Source organism: Sebastes umbrosus, chromosome 2 (genome assembly GCF_015220745.1).
Source record: "Sebastes umbrosus isolate fSebUmb1 chromosome 2, fSebUmb1.pri, whole genome shotgun sequence".
Lineage (NCBI taxonomy): Eukaryota > Metazoa > Chordata > Actinopteri > Perciformes > Sebastidae > Sebastes > Sebastes umbrosus.
Window position 1 is genome coordinate 2,640,894 of NC_051270.1, and position 21,707 is coordinate 2,662,600.

A 21,707-nucleotide genomic window follows, 5' to 3' on the forward strand; every position below is an offset into this window, starting at 1 on the left:
TAAATGGTAGAAGTTTGGAACAACCAGGACTCTCACTAGAGCTGGCCGCCCAGCCAAACTGAGCAATCGGGGGGAAAAGGGCCTTGGTAAGGTAGGTGACCAAGAACCTAATAGTCACTCTGGCTGAGCTCCAGAGATCCTGTTTGGAGATGGGGGAAAATTCTTGTAGGACAACCATCACTGCAACACTTCACCCATCTGGGCTTTATGGCAGAGTGGCCAGATGGACATGAAAGCCCGCTTGGAGTTTGCAAAAAGGCACCTAAAGGACACTCAGACTGTGAGAAACAAGATTCTCTGGTCTGATGAAACCAAGATTGAACTGTTTAGCCTCAATTTCTAAGCGTTATATCTGGAGGAATCCAGGCACCGCTCATCACCTGCCCAATACCATCCCAACGGTGAAGCATGGTGGTGGCAACATCATGCTTTGGGGTGTTTTTCAGCGGCAGGGACTGGGAGACTAGTCAGGATCAAGGGAAAGCTGAACGGAGCAAAGTACAGAGATATTCTTAATGAAAACCTGGTCCAGAGCGCTCTGGACCTCAGACTGGGCCGAAGATTCACCTTCCAACAGGACAATGACCCTAAGCACACAGCCAAGACAACTCAGGAGTGGCTTAGGGACAACTCTGTGAATGTCCTTGAGTGGCCCAGCCAGAGCCCTCACTTGAACCCAATCGAACATCTCTGGAGAGATCTGAAAATGTCTGTCCACCGACGGTCCCCATCCAACCTGACAGAGCTTGAGAGGATCTGCAGAGAAGAATGGCAGAAACTCCCCAAATCCAGGTGTGCAGAGCTTGTCGCGTCATACCCAAGAAGACTCGATGCTGTAATCGCTGCCAAAGTTGCTTCAACTCAATACTGAGTAAAGGGTCTGAATACTTAAAGGGACTATTTGTAACTTTGTACGCGCATAAATGTAGCGGGTCGTCACACCTGCGCGCTCGCATATGCGCGTTCGCGTGTAGCCGCTGTACCCTCCTCCTCTGCCTGCTCGCCTTCACTCAGACAGCTCAGCTCGCTCCACCTCTAGACGTGAACGTGCGCTCACTCCACACTGCAGAAGAGTTAGTTTAGCTCTGAGAATATCTAGTGAATGTACAGGGGACGTTTGTGCAGAAATAACTGCTGCAGCTCCTCCAGACCAACAGAGGTTTTCCGTGTCTTGTGAAGTGATGGAGCTCTATAGAGATTTACGTTGTCTTCTCGTTACCGACCGGGTGCCGGTGTCTCCTCTGCTCTCTCCGGCTGCGGGCGGAGAGAGCAGGGAGACATGCTGGAGAGCCCCGCTTCCTTCACCCTGCACTTAGGCAGGAAAAGCCAACACTAGGATCAGATCTAAATCATGTTCATGGAGAGACCTTCGTCTGGTCAGCTAACATTACTGCCAAGCAGCTGAAATATAGAGTGATATTGTGGTTTTAGCTGACGTGTGTCGCGTCACTGTTTTGAGTGATGCTCGTTCAGGTATATTGAGAGCGAGCAAGCGCGAGCCCGACGCTGACTTTCGTTGATTTCACGGCCACAGGTGTCGCTGTTAAGAAGCATTTCTGAAAGTTACAAATAGTCCCTTTAAGTCAATGTGATATTTCAGTTTTTCCTTTTTAATAAATTTGCAAAAATTTCTAAAATTCTGTTTCAACTTTGTCATGATGGTGTATTGCGTGTAGATTGATGAGGAAAAAAAGTAATTTTATCGATTTTAGCATAAGGCTGCAACATAACAAAATGTGAAAAAAGTGAAGGGGTCTGAATACTTTCTGAAGGCACTGTATAAATAGTAATTCCTCTTTTTTTCCTTTTTAGTGAAGCTTGCTGCCGGCTGTCAGACTCCTGCTTCTCCTCCGCTGTATTCTTCTTCTGGCTTTCACTGCGGAGAGGGACAAACACACCGAGAGTGAGTTCAAATAATATCACACCTGTTTTTACCTGTCAGGGAGCTTTTTCTACAAACTACACTCACCTTGATACATTCCACTTGGGGTTTCTCCCACTGCCCGTCTGCCTTACAGCGAACCACCGGAGGGTGGCGCTGTCTAAACCCTGGGCTGCACTGATACCGGATGATGGATTTGACCGGGTATTCCTCCCTCCTGTTTCCAAACATGTAGGCGTTCTCCACCTTCGGCGGGGCACCGCAGGACACTGAGGACAGAACCAGAGGCCACAAGGCGTCAGATCAAACCATGTGTCTCTTGTGTTGAGTACTTTCAGTACAGTAGGGAGTACTGCAGTCATCAAAACTACATGAAGGCTAGACACTACAGGCAAAAACTTTGTTTTTCATGCACTGGTCAGAGTTTTGGGGCTATTTTGCTCTTAATAACTTCAGACTAGTTGAAAAAAACATCCTAAATACACATTTAGGTGTTTATTTTACTACTTTGTCTATTTGTGTCTGTATATTTCTCCTAAGTTCAGCAAAAGTTATCATTAGATAATGCCTCATTTGCTTATTTAAACATTTCATTTCTGAAAAACTTGCAATACAAAAAATAATTGTCTCAATGTAAGTTATCAAGTGGGGAAGTCTGATGGTGATATCTATTAGTTAAAGGCAGAGATATTCTATCTTTGATAAGCCCATTGTATGCTACCTCCCCAGCACCAAACAGCAGACAAAATTAGCAATTAGCTGGTGAATAAAGTGTAACATCCAGCAGACCACATCTGCAGGATGTGTAATAACATAGCAACTTTATAAGGCGATAATATTCATGACCTGTCACCTTATCTTGATGTGTTTTTATACCTAGTTTCCAAAAATCATTCAACACAGCTTTAAAGCCTCCATTACAGATGTTAGGTCTGATCCAACACACCTGGGCCTTTCTTGCAGGTAAACGGCAGGTGGTAGTTGCAGGGCACGTCGTTCCACTGGCCGTTCTCGTGCCAGATCATCACCACACAGTCTTCTCCAGAGTGGAAGTAATTATCCGGCTGGTCCGGCTTCCAGTTCTCGTATTGCTGAAGAAGAGAGGAGGAAGAAGTGGAAACATACTTTACTACAACTACCTACAGAGAACAGGTAAGAGGGCCCGCAAAGTTTCGTGGTCATCATTCTGCACTGTAAGTAAGCAGGATTTGAACTTTTTCATCTTGTTTTTCAAACTTCACATAAATTCACCCTTCATGTGTCCAAACTACTGCAACATTATGAATGCCTTTAAAGAGAGAATGTCCAAAAATGTGCACCACTATCCCTATTTGAACTGTTGTTACATGATACTTAGTACAAAGTAGTTTGTTTCAGGCAAACCCGTCCTTAAAGCACAGACTTTAGCACTGCATGAAAAAATGCAGCCCAATCGCTACAGGCGTTCTGATACAGAAGACTTTAGCAACTCCAACTCCAGCCAGTTAAACCGGGCTCAACTTTTGCTGCATCTTTCCAGAGTTGAAAAATCTTCACCGTTTTTTAAACTCAGTGCTGTTTCCCATTTGAACGCCTGGTAATGAAGTCAATTTCTTTTTGTTCTTGCACCTGTTTGGTAAATTCATGCCTTTAAATAAACCGTCCTGTGTTGAGGTGGGTGGAGCGGTGCAGCTGAGGCTATGTTTATGCAGAGCAGATGGTGCGGTGCTATTTCAGTGCTTGTTTTGGCATTCACCTGCTCAGACAAACTCTTATCACACATGTGCAAACAGCAATTTTCATTCCTTTAGTTGTTTAGTGAAACGCACAGACGTCTCCAAAATGAACTAACATTGTTTATCTGGTGCAAAGTTAAATGCAAGTCAATATAGAGCTATTAGTTAATTAAAGCATAGTCTGTGTTGGGTTTGATTAATGGGTGATTAATAATGCAGCTTCCCTGAGGCGTCAAGTATAAACAAAGAGTGATAAGTTACCTTGTTTGCAGTTAGTGTCTCTTCTATAATGTCTATAAAGTCTGTGGAGGAAAGATGTCTGAGATGTTTGTTTTGATGTTTTTGTGGCTGGTCACTGAGACCAACTGGCAGCACGGCTGATTTAACATGCTGTATCCATCCACCATGGAGAAAACCCACTGAGGACAGGGGCGAGTGGGTCAGGAATTTAGCTCATTACACTATACTGCACTGCGATATGTTACGCTATTCTACAATACAGTATCTGCATCTCCTTATAGTCGTTTTTTTATCTCTTTGTAGTCGTTTTACTCCTCTTTGTAGTCGCTTTGAATCTCTTTGTAGACGTTTTACATCTCTCTGTAGTCGCTTTGAATCTCTTTGTAGTCATTTTGCATCTCTTTATAGTCATTTTGGGTCTCTTTTGCAGTTGTTTTACGTCTTTTTGTGGCTGTTTTGCGTGTCTTTGTAGTGGTTTTACATCTCTTTATAGTCGTTTAAGGTCTCTTTTGCAGTTGTTTTACGTCTTTTTGCGGCTGTTTTGCTTATTTGTAGGTGTTTTGCAACTGTTTGTAGTCATTTTGTGTCTCTTTGTGGACATTTTGCGTCTCTTTGTGGTAGTTTTGTTTCTCTTTGAGGTTGTTTTGCGTGTCTTTGTGGTTGTTTTGTTTCTCTTTGAGGTTGTTTTGCGTGTCTTTGTGGTTGTTTTGTTTCTCTTTGAGGTTGTTTTGCGTGTCTTTGTGGTTGTTTTGTGTCTATTTTTATTTGTATATTAACACTTCATACAGAGGTTCTGGCCCAGCGGCCCCCTGACTTCTTGGGCTCTTGGGCCTGTGCCCGGTAGGCCTGTTCAGTTTTTCATCCATGCCTTGAAGAGTTTCCTTCTGGGAGAGAAACATCACTCTTTGAACTGACCAACACCTGTAGTCATACTGTATACAACCTGTGACAAGGGGTCGCAGGTAGACTTTGTTTTAAGGGTTTAAAAACCAAACTCCACTATACTATACTGTACAATACTATACTAAACTATACTATACTATACTATACTACACTATACTATACTAAACTATACTATACTATACTATACTACACTATACTATACTATACTATACTATACTATACTATACTATACTATACTATACTTTGCCCTGCCTATAACTGGAGCAACACACCAGTGTAAAGTCCTCACTCACCCGTGGAGTGCCATCTGTCCAGCGGAAGTCATGCTCTACTGTCTTGTCCGTCAGCCCGATCCACTGGTAATCCTGTGCGTTCACTGTGGGAGAAAAAAAGTGGCTTTATTTTTCATCGTCTCCACCTCTATGAACACACACACACACACACATAAAGCACATGTTATGCACTCACAGTTGACAAAGTTCTGCTCCTCTGGGGTGATGATGCTGACCAGGTGGGCGTTCAGGTCCCGGCAGCGCATCTCTGCCTCCAGCCACATCTCTCTGTCAGCGAAGTTCAGGTAGCAGTTCCCCTGAAACTTAGTCCAACCGTCTTCACACTGCTGCTCATCTGCAGCCGCAACACCAAAGAGTCAACATCCATTCAGTGTATGGCACTCTGAATGCACTTTCACCTAAATATACGTTTATATATACAGTATAGTTTAGTATATTTTTAGGGATCCAAAATAACTCAGACGACTACAAATGGGTTGGAAAACTAAAGCACAGCATCTGATGATGAGATGTATTCTTATCACTCTTTCTGCTATGTGTTAGTGTTTGAGCAGCTGATAAAGTGCTTGACATTGTTCACAACCCATGTAGTGTTTCAGTTTTACATATTCAGAACTTGTCTAGTGAGTCAGTGAGGAGCATATTTTCCCACTGCGATGCCCTCAGGCGGTCTGTCTGACGACGGCCAGTGCTTCCTCCTGACGTACAAAACCAACGTCCCGATGCAGAATGGAAAACTATACATAATGCTTCACTTCAGCGGGGAGAGCCCTGCCCAACTGTAATGTGATTGTGAATTTCCTTTTACTGTAACATTCAAAGGCTTCATTCATTCTCTTGCTCCACCTTGATGACTTTATTTAAACGGTCGGTTCACCCAAATGACATAAAATCATATTTTCCCACTTTCTTTCTGAACACACCTTAAAGGAATACTTCACTCCCAAAATGATGTTGATGATGTTACCTTGAAAACTTTGTTTTTCTCTTTTAACAAAGAGTCAATTGTTCACTGTTTTGAGCAGTAAAACACTGAACAATCACTGCAGTACTGCAGTCAGCCAAATATGTTCTTTTTGTGATTGGGTTGAACTGACCCTTTAGATACTTTAATGTTTTTTGCCCTTATTGGACAACAGGTTCCCATGGCAACATCACAGCTACACGTTGAGCATCTTTCAACTGCTGGACCACCGGGACGAGCCACAGCGAGTAACAATGCTGTCGGCTGGTGATGTTTAGCATCTCTCAGTCTCTCTTGAGTTGTTTTTGAGAGGCTGTTGTTAGTAGTTATAAGCTGAAGCTGATCTCATACCGATCTCACAGCGTTCTCCTCCGTAGCTGGGCAGGCATAAGCATTTGTAAGAGTCTGCGCTCTCCACACAGGTCGCTCCGTTGGCACAAGGGTTGGGATGGCACACATCTACCTCTGCAAAAAAGGGGGCGGTGTGACACTACTGTTTCAGCATGGGGGGTGGGGATGGGAGGTTGGTCAGCAAGGTGTGATAGAAGGACTATCACACCTCAGGACTGACAAGTTAGTGAACAATACTGTAGCTGCTGCAACCTCTGATCCAAATTAAACTTAACTGCACACTGATTCATCATCATCTAAGTCTCTTTGTTTTTGATCAATCTTATTATTTGAGGTCTTTAACGTCACCAAATGATGATGATATTCACTAAAATATACCACATTTCTGGAAAGAATTGTAATATCTGCAGTAAGTTTATGTTTGAATCTGTGATTAGTTGCAGCAGAAGATCAGTATTCATATTCCAGAGAGCATCCATATGGTGCCAGAAAGCACATATGTTGCTCCGGGTTTAGCATGCATACTGTACAGCAGAGCGGAGGCGGCGTACTGGCACAGCAGACCAAAAACAACATATAGGCTGAAGACAACTGTGATAACACGTGTAACACGGAGGCTGTACAACCTCAGAGCAGAGCTGGTACGTATTTGACAAGCACCCAAACAACAAACAACAAACACAGAGACCCATAGCCAGACACAGACATCATGAACACAAGGAAATCACAAAACATTGATTATGATGCGAAACACAGTCAGGACAGAACAGCAGGGAGAGAAAAAGATCTTTGGTAAGTCTAGTGATGCTGATTCATGAACAGTCAATATAATCACAACCAGTTAAAGATGTATCTGAAAATATAACCAACAAGCTGATTAATAAACAGAATGCAGACCAACAATAAAAAACATGCAAAGTGCTCAACAACAAGGACATACAGAGAAGCGCATCACACAACATTGAATTCAGTAGTTTTCAGAGAAAGAAATGAGAAGAGTGAAAAAATGTCACTTAAAGTTCCCATCTCCTGTTCATTTTCAGGTTCATACTTGTAGTTTGTGTTTCTACTAGAACATGTTTACATGCTTTAATGTTAAAAAAACCCTTTATTTTCCTCATACTGTCCGTCTGAATATGCCTGTATTCACCCTCTGTCTGAAACGCTCCGTTTTAGTGCATTTCAACAGAATTGCAACGGGATTGCATTGCTAGGCAACAGCTTGGATCCATGTTTACTTCCTGTCAGCTGCTGTTATTTACATCCACTGCAACAGGAAATAAACTGGGACACATTTAGAATGTTTACACTTAAAACCGTGTAAATATTGTATATTTGTGACATCACAAATGGACAGAAATCCTAGCGGCTTGTTTCAAACGAACAATTTCTGAATACGGGCTGTGTGTATTTCTTCGTATATTGAGCGTTTTGATGGTTTAACAGTATTTATAAATCACTTAAACTTGCTTTATAATATAAAAGACATGTTCAAAATCTCACTTTTTACAATATGGGACCTTTAATGCAACCGTTTTGGGACTTACCGTGGCAGAAAGCTACCCCGTCCTTTATTGTGCATGAAGCAGCACCACAGGGGTCCGGTTCACATGGGTTAAAACCACCTGGAAGAACAGGTGAAATCAATCAATGACATACACTAGTACTATTTTCAAAAGAGAGATGAATCAATCTTCCAAGTGCTGGTGTAGCAGTGCCCTTTCTGACTCCATAGCGCAACACCTGAAGTCATCCTCCCTTCAGTTTTCATCAAAATCCATGTTTATGTATTTTTGTACTGTAATTTTGTAACACTTGGAACACAGCTCCCAGATGCATCGACCTAAAAGTATAATCACAGCAGTGGTGCTGTGATGCAGGTCAATGGGCCGTGAAAAAAATGTAAGTATAGTTGCCTTTTGGAGGCAGCATTTCATTTAAGACATGGCCCAGGATTCTGTCTGGTCCTTGGCTTTTATGGCCCTTTAAAAACTCTTTCAGCGTCCTGCAGTTCGATCAGCTGTTTTCCCATCCTTGTGCAGTTGTATTATATTACTCATTTTGATCGGACTCATTGATTAATCAACTACTCATTTCAGCCTCCAGCAGTGAGCTGCGAGGATGCATCATCCCTCTACGTTTGATCTCAGCAAACAGGACAACAAAGTGTGAAAAAGATCATATTTTGCAACTAATGAAATGATGAAAAAAATAAATAAGAATAGGTTGACCTACCCTTCGCTGATTCAGTTTCTTCAACAACGCCTGGTGTAGCTGCAGTGGGAGGAGCCGCCAGTCCAGTGGGGGCAAGCACAGGGGGGACGTCATCAGGAGTCTGTGACGGTTTATCCTCACTAACGGCCTCCTCTGGTCCTGTGGTGCTCTCTGTCAGTGCCCGCTCACTGGATGGAGAGGGCAGCACTTCCACCTGTGGCAGATCTCCAGAGGAAGTTCCTGAAGAAGAGCCGCTGGCTGTGGTGTAGCCGCTGTTACTACTACTGCTTCCTTCTCCGCTGTACTCCACTGACCCCTGTCCAAGCTCCGGAGACAATGTAGTGTCTCCGGATACCTCTGTTATAAAATCCTCAGTCAAAAATGTAACACTGCCTTCTTCTCCACTTGTTGAGGACTCGGATCCAGACAGTCCTGATCCAGACATTCCCGATCCAGACCCAGAGAGGAAACTTGAGCTTCCAGATCCCGATAAATGTTCACCACTTCCCTGTCCAGAGCTGTAGATTAGAAACCCAGAGGCCTCTTGCTCTCCAGAGGATGACACTGTACGTTCAGTAAACCCTGACCCCACTAAGGTCACACCTGAGAAGAACTCAGAGTCACTTCCAGAGGCTGAGCCACTGAGAATCCCAGATCCTGAAATATCTCCAGAGCCACTGAACGCTAGTTGGCCTCCACCAAACTCATGCTCCTTGTCGGTAATAGTGGTGGACGCGTTGATCAGTTCACCGTCTATCAGTAAGATCTGAGCGTCTCCACTTCCCGAAAGCTCTCCTGAGTGTCCACTAGCACTTCCAGAGGAGAATCCTGATGGGAAACCACTGAACCCAGAAAAGTCCTGGCCGGTGAGGAAACCGGACGACGTGCCAGAGAACTGTCCACTTTCCCCGAAGCTGTCAATGGAAGAACCACTCTCCCCAGAGCTGAAACCAGATCCAGATCCGGACAGGTCCCCGCTACCACCGAACGCTCCAGAGCCTGATTCAGATGAAGGGAAGATAAAGATCCCTGCGCTACCCTCTCCGGCTTCTTGGAGTCCTCCTGAAGCTGAACCCTCTCCAGAGACAATGCTGTCGCTGCCTGAAAATACAACAGTGATGCCGGATCCTTCTCCACTGAGAACTGATCCAGAAGCGTCTGCACTGTTGGAACCTGATGCTCCGCTGGGCAGTTCAGCACTGGCACTGCCGGCCAGGTCTCCAGAACTAGACAAGTCTCCAGAACCAGACAAGTCTCCAGAAGCAGACAAGCCTCCAGAAGCAGACAGGTCTCCAGAACCAGACAGGTCTCCAGAAGCAGACAAGCCTCCAGAAGCAGGCAAGTCTCCAGAACCAGACAGGTCTCCAGAACCAGACAAGTCTCCAGAAGCAGACAGGTCACCAGAACCAGATATATCTCCAGAGGTGACCTGATCTCCAGAACCAGACTGGTCCCCAGATCCAGACAGACCTCCAGAGATTACCCTGTCTCCAGAACCAGACAGGTCTCCAGATCCAGACAGATCTCCAGAGATTACCTGGTCTCCAGATCCAGACAAGTCTCCAGAGTGACCCCCAGAGGCACCATCAACCACAGACCCTGAGCTGACGTTTTCTGAGCCTGAGGCAGAGCTCGATGTCTCCACAGGGCTGGGAGTGAAGACGGAAGGAACAGCTGAAGGGACGTACAGAAAAAAGAGTGAGGGACATTGGAAATAAAAGGGACAATTGCACAAGTAAGAAAGTCATTTGTTCACGATGTAAATCGAGCTTACCAAGTGTCAACAGATTAGTAGTTGATGTTGGGTTAATGAGGGCCTCCTGGATATCTGTGATGTTCAGGCCAGTAAAAACAAGAGTAAAACGATGAATGAATGATTGATGATGAAAATAAATATTCTGAATGCCCGTTAGACAACAGTGGGGAGAGCCCTGCCCAACTGTAATGTGATTGTGAATTTCCTTTTACTGTAACATTCAAAGGCTTCATTCATTCTCTTGCTCCACCTTGATGACTTTATTTAAACGGTCGGTTCACCCAAATGACATAAAATCATATTTTCCCACTTTCTTTCTGAACACACCTTAAAGGAATACTTCACTCCCAAAATGATGTTGATGATGTTACCTTGAAAACTTTGTTTTTCTCTTTTAACAAAGAGTCAATTGTTCACTGTTTTGAGCAGTAAAACACTGAACAATCACTGCAGTACTGCAGTCAGCCAAATATGTTCTTTTTGTGATTGGGTTGAACTGACCCTTTAGATACTTTAATGTTTTTTGCCCTTATTGGACAACAGGTTCCCATGGCAACATCACAGCTACACGTTGAGCATCTTTCAACTGCTGGACCACCGGGACGAGCCACAGCGAGTAACAATGCTGTCGGCTGGTGATGTTTAGCATCTCTCAGTCTCTCTTGAGTTGTTTTTGAGAGGCTGTTGTTAGTAGTTATAAGCTGAAGCTGATCTCATACCGATCTCACAGCGTTCTCCTCCGTAGCTGGGCAGGCATAAGCATTTGTAAGAGTCTGCGCACTCCACACAGGTCGCTCCGTTGGCACAAGGGTTGGGATGGCACACATCTACCTCTGCAAAAAAGGGGGCGGTGTGACACTACTATTTCAGCATGGGGGGTGGGGATGGGAGGTTGGTCAGCAAGGTGTGATAGAAGGACTATCACACCTCAGGACTGACAAGTTAGTGAACAATACTGTAGCTGCTGCAACCTCTGATCCAAATTAAACTTAACTGCACACTGATTCATCATCATCTAAGTCTCTTTGTTTTTGATCAATCTTATTATTTGAGGTCTTTAACGTCACCAAATGATGATGATATTCACTAAAATATACCACATTTCTGCAAAGAATTGTAATATCTGCAGTAAGTTTATGTTTGAATCTGTGATTAGTTGCAGCAGAAGATCAGTATTCATATTCCAGAGAGCATCCATATGGTGCCAGAAAGCACATATGTTGCTCCGGGTTTAGCATGCATACTGTACAGCAGAGCGGAGGCGGCGTACTGGCACAGCAGACCAAAAACAACATATAGGCTGAAGACAACTGTGATAACACGTGTAACACGGAGGCTGTACAACCTCAGAGCAGAGCTGGTACGTATTTGACAAGCACCCAAACAACAAACAACAAACACAGAGACCCATAGCCAGACACAGACACCATGAACACAAGGAAATCACAAAACATTGATTATGATGCGAAACACAGTCAGGACAGAACAGCAGGGAGAGAAAAAAGATCTTTGGTAAGTCTAGTGATGCTGATTCATGAACAGTCAGTATAATCACAACCAGTTAAAGATGTATCTGAAAATATAACCAACAAGCTGATTAATAAACAGAATGCAGACCAACAATATAAAACATGCAAAGTGCTCAACAACAAGGACATACAGAGAAGCGCATCACACAACATTGAATTCAGTAGTTTTCAGAGAAAGAAATGAGAAGAGTGGAAAAAATGTCACTTAAAGTTCCCATCTCCTGTTCATTTTCAGGTTCATACTTGTAGTTTGTTTCTACTAGAACATGTTTACATGCTTCAATGTTAAAAAAAAACTTTATTTTCCTCATACTGTCCGTCTGAATATGCCTGTATTCACCCTCTGTCTGAAACGCTCCGTTTTAGTGCATTTCAACGGAATTGCAACGGGATTGCATTGCTAGGCAACAGCTTGGATCCATGTTTACTTCCTGTCAGCTGCTGTTATTTACATCCACTGCAACAGGAAATAAACTGGGACACATTTAGAATGTTTACACTTAAAACCGTGTAAATATTGTATATTTGTGACATCACAAATGGACAGAAATCCTAGCGGCTTGTTTCAAACGAACAATTTCTGAATACGGGCTGTGTGTATTTCTTCGTATATTGAGCGTTTTGATGGTTTAACAGTATTTATAAATCACTTAAACTTGCTTTATAATATAAAAGACATGTTCAAAATCTCACTTTTTACAATATGGGACCTTTAATGCAACCGTTTTGGGACTTACCGTGGCAGAAAGCTACCCCGTCCTTTATTGTGCATGAAGCAGCACCACAGGGGTCCGGTTCACATGGGTTAAAACCACCTTGAAGAACAGGTGAAATCAATCAATGACATACACTAGTACTACTTTCAAAAGAGAGATGAATCAATCTTCCAAGTGCTGGTGTAGCAGTGCCCTTTCTGACTCCATAGCGCAACACCTGAAGTCATCCTCCCTCCAGTTTTCATCAAAATCCATGTTTATGTATTTTTGTACTGTAATTTTGTAACACTTGGAACACAGCTCCCAGATGCATCGACCTAAAAGTATAATCACAGCAGTGGTGCTGTGATGCAGGTCAATGGGCCGTGAAAAAAATGTAAGTATAGTTGCCTTTTGGAGGCAGCATTTCATTTAAGACATGGCCCAGGATTCTGTCTGGTCCTTGGCTTTTATGGCCCTTTAAAAACTCTTCCAGCGTCCTGCAGTTCGATCAGCTGTTTTCCCATCCTTGTGCAGTTGTATTATATTACTTATTTTGATCGGACTCATTGATTAATCAACTACTCATTTCAGCCTCCAGCAGTGAGCTGCGAGGATGCATCATCCCTCTACGTTTGATCTCAGCAAACAGGACAACAAAGTGTGAAAAAGATCATATTTTGCAACTAATGAAATGATGAAAAAAATAAATAAGAATAGGTTGACCTACCCTTCGCTGGTTCAGTTTCTTCAACAACGCCTGGTGTAGCTGCAGTGGGAGGAGCCGCCAGTCCAGTGGGGGCAAGCACAGGGGGGACGTCATCAGGGGTCTGTGACGGTTTATCCTCACTAACGGCCTCCTCTGGTCCTGTGGTGCTCTCTGTCAGTGCCCGCTCACTGGATGGAGAGGGCAGCACTTCCACCTGTGGCAGATCTCCAGAGGAAGTTCCTGAAGAAGAGCCGCTGGCTGTGGTGTAGCCGCTGTTACTACTACTGCTTCCTTCTCCGCTGTACTCCACTGACCCCTGTCCAAGCTCCGAAGACAATGTAGTGTCTCCGGATACCTCTGTTATAAAATCCTCAGTCAAAAATGTAACACTGCCTTCTTCTCCACTTGTTGAGGACTCGGATCCAGACAGTCCTGATCCAGACATTCCCGATCCAGACCCAGAGAGGAAACTTGAGCTTCTAGATCCCGATAAATGTTCACCACTTCCCTGTCCAGAGCTGTAGATTAGAAACCCAGAGGCCTCTTGCTCTCCAGAGGATGACACTGTAAGTTCAGTGAACCCTGACCCCACTAAGGTCACACCTGAGAAGAACTCAGAGTTACTTCCAGAGGCTGAGCCAGTGAGAATCCCAGATCCTGAAATATCTCCAGAGCCACTGAACGCTAGTTGGCCTCCGTCAAGCTCATGTTCCTTGTGGGTAATAGGGGTGGACGCGTCGATCAGTTCACCGTCTATCAGTAAGATCTGAGCGTCTCCACTTCCCGAAAGCTCTCCTGAGTGTCCACTAGCACTTCCAGAGGAGAATCCTGATGGGAAACCACTGAACCCAGAAAAGTCCTGGCCGGTGAGGAAACCGGACGACCCTGCGCTACCCTCTCCGGCTTCTTGGAGTCCTCCTGAAGCTGAACCCTCTCCAGAGACAATGCTGTCGCTGCCTGAAAATACAACAGTGATGCCGGATCCTTCTCCACTGAGACCTGATCCAGAAGCGTCTGCACTGCTGGAACCTGATGCTCCGCTGGGCAGCTCAGCACTGGCACTGCCGGCCAGGTCTCCAGATCCAGACAGGTCTCCAGAACTAGACAAGTCTCCAGAACCAGACAAGTCTCCAGAAGCAGACAAGCCTCCAGAAGCAGACAGGTCTCCAGAACCAGACAGGTCTCCAGAACCAGACAGGTCTCCAGAAGCAGACAAGTCTCCAGAACCAGACAGGTCTCCAGAAGCAGACAAGCCTCCAGAAGCAGACAAGTCTCCAGAACCAGACAGGTCTCCAGAAGCAGACAGGTCACCAGAACCAGATATATCTCCAGAGGTGACCTGATCTCCAGAACCAGACTGGTCCCCAGATCCAGACAGACCTCCAGAGATCACCCTGTCTCCAGAACCAGACAGGTCTCCAGATCCAGACAGATCTCCAGAGTGACCCCCAGAGGCACCATCAACCACAGACCCTGAGCTGACGTTTTCTGAGCCTGAGGCAGAGCTCGATGTCTCCACAGGGCTGGGAGTGAAGACGGAAGGAACAGCTGAAGGGACGTACAGAAAAAAGAGTGAGGGACATTGGAAATAAAAGGGACAATTGCACAAGTAAGAAAGTCATTTGTTCACGATGTAAATCGAGCTTACCAAGTGTCAACAGATTAGTAGTTGATGTTGGGTTAATGAGGGCCTCCTGGATATCTGTGATGTTCAGGCCAGTAAAAACAAGAGTAAAACGATGAATGAATAATTGATGATGAAAATAAATATTCTGAATGCCCGTTAGACAACAGTCAATCATTTACCTCTGAAACAGTACGCATCAAATCTGGCGTGAAGTTCATGGAAGCTTGTCTGGCTGGGGTGAGAGTACACAGTGTATACTCCTGATTTCCCAGCTCCACACTCAATGCTGGGGTTGTTGATGGGATAGCGGACACTACGGTCCACTAGCCATCCAGCACGGCACTTGTCCAGACCCATTTTCCAGGCTGCATAGAGCTCTCCGGTGGAGGCCAGTACGGCGTTGTGCTCTTGACAGCTAGAAACAGCCTCATCGTAGGTGAATCCCTTAGCGGAGCCCACATGGAAAACCTCACCTGTGGAACAGATGAGGAGATGTCAAGATGGTGAAAAAGAAGTCCAAAATGTAGCTTAGTTTGGAGCGTTATTTTACCTCCTTTGCTACAAGGTAGTATGACATGGTTGGTATCAATGGATACCTTAAGTTTTCTAGTTTCATGTGATATCAGTATCTTCACTCTAGCTTAAAAACTGAGCCCACTACAACCTAAATATCGCAAGTTGCGTTAATGTGTTAAAAAAATTAGTGCGTTAAAACAAATTTGCGTTATTATCACGTTAACTTTGACAGCCCTAGTAATTTTACAAGCTAAACAGTGTTTTCTTCTTACCTTTGAGCCCATCAATGTAGCAGTACACATCATATCTCTCGTCTGCTGGCCTCAAACCATTTGACCGAACTCCAGGTTGATCCCCCAGATTTCCAGCGCACGCATCTCGAGGGAAAACAATGGGATACCTAGAAAAAGAGAAGTCGTGATCAGATGATGTATTGTCTTTGGGACATGAATCTCTCTACCTGCTCTGAAAATAGATTTCAGATTTACCTCACGGTCTGGTCCAATACCCATCCTGCATTACACTGGTGATATCCAGCCTCATACGCTGCCTGCAGCTGCTCCGGTGTGGCGATGGAGGCTCCGACACTCTGGCAGGCCAACTGGGCCTCGGCGAAGGTGAAGGCGTAGCGGCTGGAGCCTGCGCGATAATGGAAGACCACACCTGCACAGAGAAACAAGGGACTTTATTATTAGGAACACTTACTGGACTTTCTATGTGAAGTTACGGTTAATCATAACACGGATCAGAGGTTCAGTATCACTGACCAGTTCGAGGCATCACAAAGCCTTTGCTGGGCTCTCTGCCTACGTCGGGCAGGGCGGCGGCCGGCTTTATCTCTTCGTCAACAACGGTTGGCTGCTGAGTCTCCACCTCTCCGACCGCCTCGCTCTCTGTGGGCGTCCTCCAGAAGAACACCTCTGGGCTCAGCGTCACCCTGGCAACACTCGGCACCACGCATCCCTCTTTTGTGATGCCTGAACCTTCCTCATCAGGGGACTCTGGAGGTCATTGAGGAGAAAGATTAGTGAGAAGTCTTTGCTGTAGCTGTGGCTCTGTTGGTTCACAAGTTGGGCTTTAATCTCTTGTTATCATATTCTTTGTTTCACAGAGTCAAACTGCACAGAAGTTTACTCCTCACATAGTAGCTCCCTCCACCACCCCAAACTTTTAGTATTGATGTCTTTACTAAGATTCAGTGTTCATGCATTTGTTCGTTAAGGGAGCATTTGGTCTCCAAGCAGAATCCTCTTTGATGCTGAAAGCTCCCTCTAAAAGCACAGTCTTTTCTGCCAAATCAGATAGTATAACCTTTTAATATAAACGGTCAATCTCTTGGCATTAGAATCTTTGACTAGCCTCTCAAAAATGTGTGAATATTTTAATTTAAAACACCGAAAATAACTACCCAAAATTAAGCAGGAGTAGCTCCTCAACCATAAGGCTTATATGCATATACTTGTTCTCATTTGAAAGGTAAGAAGCTAAGGAATATGAATAAATTGAAAGTAAACTAAACTATTTTACCATGGAGATTCCAATGGAGAAGCAATACAAATTTTATTTTTATCCTCGCCTAGTATAAAATATTACTTTCAAAGGCAGTATCACCATTAAAACCAAGATCCCACAGACAATGATGCAACTGAATGTGTTCTACTACTAATCTTTGACTACAACTGTAACTATAAATTTGATGAAAATACACTAAAATACAACATCTATGATATAATTTATAAAGATATACTAAGGCGCTCTCCATATTTTTTATTCCAACCTATGCCTAGGTGAAGTACTTTGACAAGAACATAGATTTGTGTCAGTTTGAGGAGCAGAGTGTGACTGTAAAATGTGAAGTTTGACGGCTACGTTTCACCTGCTGTGTCCGTGGCTGTGTATGTGAAACGTGGTGTGCGTTAAAAGTCCGTTGGAAAGCTCAGAATTTCTGGTTTTCAATGATACCAAGCATGAAAGAGTAGATTTATGAGAAAATTATATCTGATCCTTTGATCACAACTTGTTCTTATATTTAAGAAGTTTATTTCTGTACGACTTTATAGTTAAAATACTTGGTAATAACACATAGTTCAGACTACATACACTTGGTTTACGGATTCTGAAAGCTGAAGACCCCAGGTTTTCAAAACGGTATAACATTCATATGTTCTATAAATATTATTATGAAATAACAATGTCACATGTTGCCCCCGGTACTGGGGGGCTCTCGGGTTCTAGAGGCTACTGAAACAGCACTTTCAGTATCACTATTTGTCTAAATGTCGGCCCACCTGTGTAGCAGAAGGCGTCGTGGCGGGACTCAGGAAGTGGGTATCCTGTCTGGTTTTTGTGGAGGTAAACAGTTTGCACCCCCAGCAGACCCCCTCCACACTGCAGCCGAGCGATGTTGATTGGGTAGCGGACGCTCCTGTCTCCCAGCCAGCCGGCGTTGCAGACGTCCATCCCACCCTGCCAGGCCAGGTAGAGCTGACCGGTGGTGGCCAGCTCAGCTCCCTGATTGGAGCAGGCCACCACGGCCTCAGAGTAGGTGAACTTCTCTGCAGAAGTGGTGTGGAAAACTCTGCCTGTATCAGATAAGAGAGGTTCAATTCAGTAAAAATAATCAAAGAAAGAGCTTTGAAACAGTCACAAACAGAGACATTGCAGCGTTGATGTCATCTCAGTGTACCTGTCATCTTCTCAGTGAAGCAGTAGACATCATAAGTCTCAGTGAGTTCTCTCTCTCCGTATGTCCTGACCCCGGGCTGATCCTCTTTGTCACCGTGGCAGTTCTCACGAGGCTCATGGATCGGGTACCTTTGGTTAAATTAAATTAGAATAAGCTTTGGTGTCCAATCTGAAATACTGTACACTGTACTGCAAAATTAGAATATGAACTTGCAAACGGATGATTTTGAAAACTCTTCCTGTTGGTACTCTCAAGCACACACTAGCCATGTTTTTACATGACAACAATGAATTTGAGCTTGCAAAAGAGGTGGCATTTGAATGGCTAGCATTTTAGGTGTTTGTTGGAGACTTTTATACAGTATACTGTATATTCTTGCTACTTGTTTGAGAGTCAAGTTAGAACCCTGAATGTGTCCCGTTGCTCTACCCGCTGTGTTAAACAGAGGTAGGTAACAGAGAGTTGTTGACAAACTGACCTGACTGTGTGGTCAGAGAGCCATCCAGCGTCACACTGGTTTAATCCATCATCGTAGGCCGCTTGAAGCTGTTCAGGTGAAGCCACGACCGCATTGTTCTGGGTGCATGCTGCCGTCGCCTTTTCAAAAGTCAAAGTGTAGCGTCCCATGATGGGCCGGTAGTGGAACACCATACCTAGAGAGATAAACAAGTAGTTTAGTTTAACCGAGATCTAATTAAGTAACATCTTTTAATGCTAAAATACCACAAAACAAGTACAACGGTACAAGACGGTACTCAGAAAGCCTACAACAGGCCATTCCATACCTTGAACCTGCACGTCGACGATGTCGTGGTTGTCCTCGATGCCGTGCTGAACCTCACAACGGTAGACTCCTGAGTCGCTGGACCGCAGCTCGGATATCTTGATGCTGGCGTCCGTAGAAGTCACGGAGTAGCCGACCAGATGAACTCTGTCCAGGTAGCTCTCCCTGATACGCACCTGTCCTTCCAAGGCCACCAGGATAGTAGTGACTTTTTGTTTGGTGACGAGGCTCCATTTGATACGATGGGCGAGGGGAGCGATGGTGGGAGCTCCTGGGTCGGGGACAGTGTGGTCCTATACAGGGGAAACAACAACACCATTCACCACCAATTTCAGTCCAGTAACTTACGACACACAAACACAAACTGTTGCCTATTTATACATCCAGCAGACACAGGGCAACATTCATTTAGAGTCGTGTTTTTGTCCTCTTTAACGAATTTAAGTCCAATATTCATTCTCCTTTTTTGCTCTGTTTTTGGTTTCTACCAACTCCTTTGGGAAAATATCTGTCTCTTTAGCTGCTGGATGTTTAACTTTCTTCACCAGCTAATCTCTAACTGTGTCTGTCTCCCATTTGGTGCTGGGCAGGTAGTGTACAGTGGCCTTATCAGAGCCTGGTGCTGGAAACAAAGTGAACCCTCTGAGACCCACAATAGACCCGTTTCTGTCTTTTTTTAGGGGGGTCCATCGGGTATTTAGGGGGAGATAGCAGGTCAACAGTAGATGTCACATAGAAGTGGTGTACATCATCTGAAAGCTGGGAACCTAAAGATTAATTTGAGATGCAGCTCAACACTGTGTATCAAGTTGTTCTAGTCATAAATCAGAAATAAACATGAATTGATTAATTAGTTAATTATTTCAAATAAATTGTAAAAGTGTATAAGGGCTTAGAACATTACAACTCATAAGTTGTTGCAGCAATTTTTGGATTGAAACCATTTGTTACACAGATTTGGTGCTAAATTTAACTGAGAATTGCTAAAAAAAAAAAGTGATCAATAATCCCTCCAAAATACCACATTAAGACACCAAGACCTTGAGGAACACCATAGAAAAAGCCATGCTGTGATTTGGTATCAAAAACTTTTGACATTTGGAGATTTCTGCAAGAATTGCATTTTTCGGCGATTGGATGGCGAGCACTTCTGTTGTGTAAACTGCTCAGAAACCCCCTTATTGTCAATCCAGCTAGGAAAGCCATCCATCCTCTGAATGCTCCAGGTCTCTAGTTTGTGTTAGACAGTAAAGTAGGTCAAGATTGGCCGTGATCCCGCAGGTCTCAGAGGGTTAATGTGAGCACTGAGACTGAAAAACCAAAACAATAAAGCCAAAAAGCTCAACCGATCAACCCCTTCCACATTTCATGTAGGAGTTTGCTTCAGTGTTAATATATTGATTACTAAATATTTAATTTATGTAAACGGTGGCTTTGTCCACAACCTGAGAATGCAAATCCATATATACATTAACTGGAATATACAGTAGAAAACATATTGGTTTTCAAAATAAATAAAAGCTCACCTCGAAGTAACACGGTAGTACCATCGATGCTCCCAGTAGAGGACGCTGTGGCTCCTCCAGAGGAATGCTCACACTCAGCACATCCTCCGGGTCTGTGGAGGAGATAACATGGCAGTGACCACACACTAAGCTCCAATGATTTTTTTGGGGTCAAAACAAAAGGCATCTAATAAATTATTAGATGCACCTCATACATATGCGTTCTTACCCAATAAGGGGTACTCTTCATAAATGTTATCAAAGGCTGCTGAGATGACATGTAGACACACAGACTGCAACAAGATCCACCTCACAATCATGTTTAACCTGAAATTTAAAAAAAAGGAAAATTAGCAAAAATCCAAGTAAATATGATCACGAGTCAAACTCTATGTTACATCATCACACAGAACATTAAGAATTCAATAAATCTCAATATATTTTATTTTCCTACAGACAATATCAACCTCCCATTGATAATGGGATGTAAAAGTTGATGCTACTTCTATTTTGGCTAATTCAGTTAAAAAAAATGTAAAAGGAAATATTTTCTCATTCTAGTGCAGTAGTGCATGAAAATATAATGGTAATAAATAAAGGTGTGGATTTGAATTTATTTATTTTATTTAATAGGGATGATGCAGTTTAACATAGTTCCAATAGAGAGCATTAAACAGATGTATGGAGGACGGAACCTGCCAAAATGAAAATAAATAAATGAATAAATAAATACATGACTCGATGAATGAATACATATTTCATTAAATGTAGCAAAAATAATATTAAAAATAAATGTAGCCATTAATTAATTGATAAAATATGACATAAATTGAAATTTTCGGTTTTAATTTGCATCTTTATTCACTCATCTTTGTATTAATTTCCTTATATATTTACATTTCTGTTTATTTTCCCTTTTATTTATTTATTTATTTATTTTTTTAATTTATTTGTTTATTTTAATTTATTTATTTTTTATTTTGGTAGGTTTTGTCCTCCATACTGACATAATGCACAGAGAGTTTATAGCTGTATTGCTAAAAGTTTTTATATTTATTTTTTGACTTGCTCTCAAGTCCGTTTCACACCGCCGGAGTCGGGGGCGTAGCTGAAAGAAGGCTGAAGTAGCCACATGCATAGCCAGATGGAGAAACCCTGGGTTGATTTACCAAGTTGATAACCAGCGTCGTGGGACCGCTTAGCGGGATCTCATTTGTAAGGCTTAGTTAAGCCAGATAAGGAGAAGATACCCTGGGTATGTTGAGCTTGCTTCGTAGTACAGGCCTCTGGAAGTCCTCCATAAAGTTAAATCCATTCATTGGAAACACCTGATGATGC

General features: G+C 43.6%; 1 protein-coding gene across 1 annotated transcript; it reads right to left on the reverse strand.

The window, feature by feature from the left end:
- Nucleotides 1–1,747: 1,747 nt before the first annotated feature.
- On the reverse strand, nt 1,748–20,689 carry LOC119478310 (aggrecan core protein-like). The gene is made up of 21 exons (XM_037752978.1): nt 20,622–20,689; nt 20,391–20,490; nt 18,866–19,157; nt 18,559–18,733; nt 18,081–18,208; nt 17,683–17,976; nt 16,162–16,395; nt 15,883–16,057; nt 15,667–15,794; nt 15,058–15,351; nt 14,718–14,953; nt 13,273–14,686; nt 11,038–11,151; nt 9,916–10,302; nt 8,584–9,735; nt 6,349–6,462; nt 5,209–5,367; nt 5,034–5,116; nt 2,829–2,973; nt 1,970–2,151; nt 1,748–1,876 (listed from the first exon to the last, which is right to left on the reverse strand). The coding sequence occupies exons 1-21, from the start codon at nt 20,687–20,689 to the stop codon at nt 1,874–1,876; spliced, it is 5,877 nt and encodes a 1,958-aa protein (XP_037608906.1). The 3' UTR covers nt 1,748–1,873.
- Nucleotides 20,690–21,707: the final 1,018 nt, after the last annotated feature.